This window comes from Chiloscyllium plagiosum, chromosome 44, assembly GCF_004010195.1.
Source record: "Chiloscyllium plagiosum isolate BGI_BamShark_2017 chromosome 44, ASM401019v2, whole genome shotgun sequence".
NCBI lineage: Eukaryota > Metazoa > Chordata > Chondrichthyes > Orectolobiformes > Hemiscylliidae > Chiloscyllium > Chiloscyllium plagiosum.
In genome coordinates, this window is record NC_057753.1 from 3,084,825 (window position 1) to 3,091,161 (window position 6,337).

Consider the following 6,337-nt stretch of genomic DNA (forward strand, 5'->3'; position numbering starts at 1 on the left):
CTGGTGCAAAAACACAACTTGCGACCCAACAACGCCCCCTGTCCATGACTGGGCTCTGACATTGACCAAGGGAGGGCTTGCAAACCCCCGCGCGGGCGCAGTGGCGTCCCCTGACGCAGGCGCGCGGCGCACGCGGGCGGAAGCGCGCATGCGCGATGCAGCCTGCTGCGGCCTCCCCCTCTCGCCTCGTTCCCCCCGGTGAGAGGCTATAACAGGATGCGGGCGGGCGAGAACGGGGGTCGACTAGCCTGGGGAGGCTTCTTCAGCACACAGCGGAGGTCCCGATACCGGAATTAGGCCTTCCCGGTCGCGTGTTGACAGCGAACGGGCTGGAAGGCTGCGGGGTGCCGTCTCTCGGCGGCAGGCCCCGGGTGCCGGTCGCCATCTTTGTCGGGGGCAGCGGGCGGCCTGGGCGCATGCGCGGTCATTGCTTGGGGCCAGGATCCAGAACATTGTTCCTGTCTTTCCTGAGCAGGCTGGAGGTGGACACCATAAACTCCTTTGACCAGGGGATTTACACACTTGGGGGAGCCAAGCCAACAGGAACGTTACATAAAACAGAAAGTGCCGGAAAAACTCAGATTCTGCGTGTTGAAGAAGTCAGTGGATTTGAAATGTTAATTCAGATTTCCTCTCTGCAGATGCCACTGGACCTGCAAGTTCTCCTTTTCCTGTTTCCACTCCAGGCCCTCAGTATTTTGCGTCTACTCAAGCGAAATGTTTGCCTCTTCCGAGTTTCTATTCTGAGCTGACAGTAAAGAGTCTGTGTCTGTTCTTTTGCAGGACATCAGGAGCAGCAAATTGACGCCTGGAAACTGAAATCAAGGGTCACATCAAAGTCTGACAGAGTCACTCAGTTCATCCGGACCCAAAACATCAAGTTTTAAAATTGGAAGACAAGCGTTCGTATCTTCTGTGGGCAAAGACTTCAGCTAAGAATTCAAGTAAGTAATTGGGAGAAAGCAAACTTCAATTGGGTATGAATGGATCTGATTCAGATTAACTGGAATCAAAACTGCAACTGAACATTGTACTGCTTTTCAGTAGAGAAAGTTCTGACATTGTCAACGTATATACTCACGAATGAGGGCACACATCTCCAAAGCTCCCGAGATGACAAATTAGATAAATTAAGATGGAAAAGGAAAATGCACTTATGACAGATATGAGGTTGATAGTTCGACCGATATCCAGGCTAAATTTGGAATGTTCGGGGAGAATCAAATGATGAGCTATCCGAAGCAGAGCAGACGTACGAAAAGAAGCCAAAATTAATATAGACGTGAACCAAAATGTCTTCAGTCCGCATATACGTAGTAAAAATGTGTTAAAGGAGAAGTAGATCCAATTAGGAACTGAAAAGGGAGCAGAGGAGATGGAAATTGATAGAATTTGTGATAGAAACAAACTAAAATAAAAAGATAGAAACTGAAGAGGAGATGGCTGAGATTTCAAATATAGATTTTGTACCCCCTGTGTAAAGAAAGAAAATGCTATTCAGGCTTTAGAAAAAGGGAAGGAAATTAAGAGACCTGAAAGGTTTAACATTGTAACAGATATAAAATTGAATAAGCTGTGAGCTGAAAAATGTGTTGCTGGAAAAGCGCAGCAGGTCAGGCAGCATCCAAGGAGCAGGAGAATCGACGTTTCAGGCATAAGCCCTTCTTCAGCTCTGATCTCCAGCATCTGCAGTCCTCACTTTCTCATAGTTGAATAAGCTGTGAGTCATACTTGATGAGATGCGTCCAAGGATTATTGAAGACAGTTACAGTAGAAATTGTAGTGGCAAAGACTAATTTTCCCTGAGACTTGGGACTGGTGACAGTCCCTGATTCTATTCCTGATGAAGGGCTTTTGCCCGAAACGTCGATTTTCCTGCTCCTCGGATGCTGCCTGAACTGCTGTGCTTTTCCAGCACCACTCTAATCTAGACTCTGGTTTCCAGCATCTGCAGTCCCTGCTTTTACCTAACCACTGGTGACAGAAGGCTGGAGAATTGCAAATGTTACACTTCTCATTCAAAAAAGATAAGGTCAGCAACTACAAACCAGTTAAACGTGGTGGGGAAGCTTTCAAAAATGATAATTCAAATTAAAATGAACAGTAACTGGAGCAAATTTGGCTTTATTAAGGAGAGCCATCATGTCTAATGACATGATATTTTTGATGAGGTAATAAAGTTAGTTGTTAGGGTAATGTTGATGTGCTTTACATGGACTTCTGAAATACATGCTGTGCAACAGAAACTTGAAAGGGCTCAGAAAAGATTTACAAGATGTTGCTAGGGTTGGAGGGTTTGAGCTACAGGGAGAGGCTGACCAGGCTGAGGCTGTTTTCCCTGGAGCATCGGAGGCCGAGGAGTGACCTTACAGAGGTTTATAAAATCATGAGGGGCATGGATAGAATAAATAGACAAGGTCTTTTCCCTGAGGTGGGGGAGTCCAGAACTAGAGGGTGTAGGTTTACGGTGAGAGGGGAAAGATTTAAAAGGGACCTAAGGGGCAACTGTTTCAAGCACAGGGTGGTGCCTGTATGGAATGAGCTGCAAGAGGAAGTAGTGGAGGCTGGTACAATTGCAACATTTAAAAGGCATCTGGATGGGTATATGAACAGGAAGGGTTTGGGGGGATATGGGCCAGGTGCTGGCAGGTGGGACTAGATTGGGTTGGGATATCTGGTCGGCATGGACGGGTTGGACCGAAGGGTCTGTTTCCGTGCTGTACATCTCTATGACTGAGGTGGGAGCTCATGGAATAACAGAGGGGTTGTCTTGTGGTGCAGTGTTAGTGTCCGTACCTCTGGACTAGGAGACCCAGGTTCAAGTCCTACCTGCTCCAGAAGTGTGTGATTACATCCCTGAACAGGTCAATTAGAAAAATCGATTAGAAGGGACAGCATCACATTTAATCTGAAACTGACTGAGTGGCAGGAGAGAGAGAGAGAGAGGTTTCTCGTTAATAGATGCTTTTCAGATTGCGGGAATGTTAATCGTGGAGCTCCCAGGGATTGGTTTTTCTAAGTTGCGTCAAGACCCTTGAGTACAGAGTATAATTTTAGATTACTTACGGTGTGGCAACAGGCCCTTCGGCCCAACAAGTCCACACCGACCCTCCAAAGAGCAACCCACCCAGACCCATTCCCCTACATTTACCCCTTCACCTAACACTACGGGCAATTTAGCACGGCCAGTTCACCCTAACCTGCACATTTTTATATTTTGGCAGAGTCTCCCATGAGTTTGGACTGTCTGGCAGTTCCCATTCCCAGAAGGAATTTATGACAATCCAGCAGCTTTCGCGGTCACACTTTTTTGCCACTGCTGGCCCCACAAACGCTCGTTCATTTCCATTTCACGACGTGCCTTTGTGTTTCCACGGGTTCTTACTCACTCTGGTTTTCCTTTCTGACATCCGTTTCACAGGGCGTTCGGATGAGGGACGCCTCCGGTCGGGGAACCGGCGCCCAACCTCCCACCTGGACCTGATCGAGTCGCCCAATTTGTGACAACCCCAACTCCGTCAAAGATTGGGTATGGAAGGAGGGAACAGCGGAGGAGAACTGTGCGCCGAGTGCGGGCAGAGCTTCCCTCGGTCGCCTGACCTGCCACGACATGAGTGCGGGCCCGTCGGGGTGAAGCCGTGGAGGTGTGGAGTCTGCGCAAAAGCGTTCAATTATCCGTCGGATCTGGACCTGCACCAGCGCAGTCACACTGGCGAGAGGCCGTTTATCTGCTCCACGTGCGGGAAGGGATTCGCTCGTTCCTCCTACCTGCTGTTACACCAGCGAGTGCACACCGGGGAGAAGCCGTTCACCTGCTCTGTGTGTGGGAAGGGATTCACTCAGTCCTCCAACCTGCAGACACACCAGCGGGTTCACACCGAGGAGAGGCCTTTTGAATGTCCGGACTGCGGGAAATTCTACAAAAGCTCCTGGGACTTGATGCGGCACCAACGTGTCCACACCAACGAGAGGCCGTTCAGGTGCTCGTGCTGCGGGGCCGGTTTCAAACGTTCATCTCACCTCACTGTCCACCAGCGGACTCACACTGGGTGGAAGCTGTTCACTTGCTCGACCTGTGGCAAGGGATTTACCCAGTCGACCTCCCTGCTGTTGCACCAGCAAGTTCACAGCGGGGAGAGCCCGTTCACCTGCGCCTTGTGCGGCATGGGCTTCACTCAGAAATCCCATCTGCTGACCCACCAGCGGGTTCACACTGACGAGAGGCCGTTCAAGTGCCTGGTTTGTGGAAAGGGCTTTAAGAGTCCCGGTGAACTGACGCGGCACCAGCGCGTTCACTCGGACGAGAGACCGTTCAGGTGCTCCGAATGCGGGACTGGCTTCAAGCAGTCGTCTCAACTGACTGTCCACCAGCGGGTTCACACCGGGGAGAGGCCCTTCACCTGCTCCGAGTGCGGGAAGGGCTTCAGTTGCTCGTTCAACCTGCTGACCCACCAGCGGGTTCACACCGGGGAGAGGCCCTTTATCTGCTCCCAGTGCGGGAAGGGATTCACTCAGTCGTCCAGCCTGCTGACGCACCAGGGCGTTCACACCGGCGAGAGGCCGTTCGCCTGCTCCAGTTGCGGGAAGGGGTTCGCCCGGTTGTCCACCCTGCTGACCCACCAGCGCGTCCACACCGGGGAGAAACCCTTCAGCTGCTGCGAGTGTGGGAAGGGGTTCACTCAGTCGTGCCACCTGCAGAGACACCAGCGTGTCCACACTGGGGAGAGGCCTTTCACCTGCACCGTGTGCGGGAAGGGATTCACTCAGTCGTCCAACCTCACGATGCATCAGCGAGTTCACAAGTAAGTGCAGCGGTTGGGGCTTGCTGTCGGTCGCTGAACCACGTTTGTTGAGTCTATTTCCGCTAATGTTCATAAAGTCCAGCCCAGTTATCAGGGACAACACGGTAAAAAAACAAATGAGTTTTATTAAAGGTCAGTAAGTTCCTTTTGGAAGGGCTGTCTCCTTCTTGGGCCCTTGTCTTTGGAGGTGGGAGAGGTCTGGGATACCTTCTCCGGCAAGTTCGAACAGCACTCGTGGATCCCGGATATCTGGCGCTCCTTCGGGAATCCGTCCAGCTGAGGAGAGACAGAGGGTCGGGGGGAGGCCATTCAGCCGCTTGTGCCCATGTCACTTTAACCACACTGTCTTGCCTGCTTCCCGTAGAGGGCTAGGCAAAAGTGAAGGCTGCGGATGCTGGAGACATCAGAGTCGAGAGTGTGGCGCTGGAAAAGCGCGGCAGGTCAGGCAGCATCCGGGCGACGCTCGATTGAGAGATTGTTTCCTCTGGTGGGAGAAGTCGGAAAGTACAGGGGCCCGGTCTCGGGAGGGAGGGGACAGTCTCTCAGCAGTGAGATAAGGAGGCGCCGCCTCAATTGAAGGAACGTGAATTTGGAATTGTCCACCCCAACAGGTTGGGGACGCTTCATTGCTGGATATATTTCGGGCTGAGACATAAACTGGGGTCTTACAGGGAATGGGGTGGGGCGGGGGGATGTAGGGGTGGACAAAAAAGGTGCAGTGAAGCCTGAGATCAGCCCTTATCCTATCCAGTAACACAGCAGGCTGGACTCACCAAATGGTCTCAAAAACATCACACAGCAGAAGAGGAACCATAATGTCTGCAGAGTCATACAGCACAGAAACAGACCCCTCAGTCCTACTCATCCATGCAGACCAGATGTCCCAACGTAAGCTAGTCCCATTTGCCAGCACTTGGCGCGTATCCCTCTAAACCCTTCCTATTCGTATACCCAGCCAGATGCCTTTTAAATGTTGTAATTGTACCAGCCTCCACCACTTCCTCTGACAGGTTACACCCGAAACTCGACTTTTCCGACTCCTGATGCTGCTGTGTTCTTCCAGCCTCCTGCCTGTCCACATTCCATACACGTACCACTCTCTGTGTGAAAAGGTTTTCCCACCACAGGGAAAAGACTTTGTCAATTAACCCCGTCCATGGCCCTCATGACTTTTTAAACCTCCATAAGGTCACTACTCAGCCTCCGACGCTCCAGGGAAAACAGCCCCAGCCTGTTCAACCTCTCCCTGTAGCTCAAACCCTCCAACCCTGGCAACATCCTTGGAAATCTTTTCTGAGCCCTTTCAGGTTTCACAACATCTTTCCGATAGGAAGGAGACCAGAGTTGCACGCAATATTCCAACAGTGGCCTAACCAATGTCCTGTACAGCTGCAACATGACCTCCCAATTCCTATACTCAATACTCTGACCAATAAAGGAAAGCAGACCAAACACCTTTACTATCCTATCTACCTGTGACTCCACTGTCAAGGAGCTATGAACCTGCACTGCAAGGTCTCTCTGTTCAGCAACAC

The 6,337-nt window shown here is 51.3% G+C and overlaps 1 protein-coding gene across 1 annotated transcript in view; it reads left to right on the forward strand.

Moving 5' to 3' along the window:
- The first annotated feature begins 208 nt into the window (after positions 1-208).
- LOC122543625 (zinc finger protein 850-like) overlaps positions 209-6,337 on the forward strand; it is a 29,502-nt gene continuing 23,373 nt past the window's right edge. The window contains exons 1-2 of the mRNA XM_043682448.1: positions 209-944; positions 3,422-4,802. Of these exons, the coding sequence (XP_043538383.1) occupies positions 3,532-4,802 (1,271 nt within the window). The 5' untranslated portion in view covers positions 209-944; positions 3,422-3,531. The remainder of the gene's footprint in view (positions 945-3,421; positions 4,803-6,337) is intronic.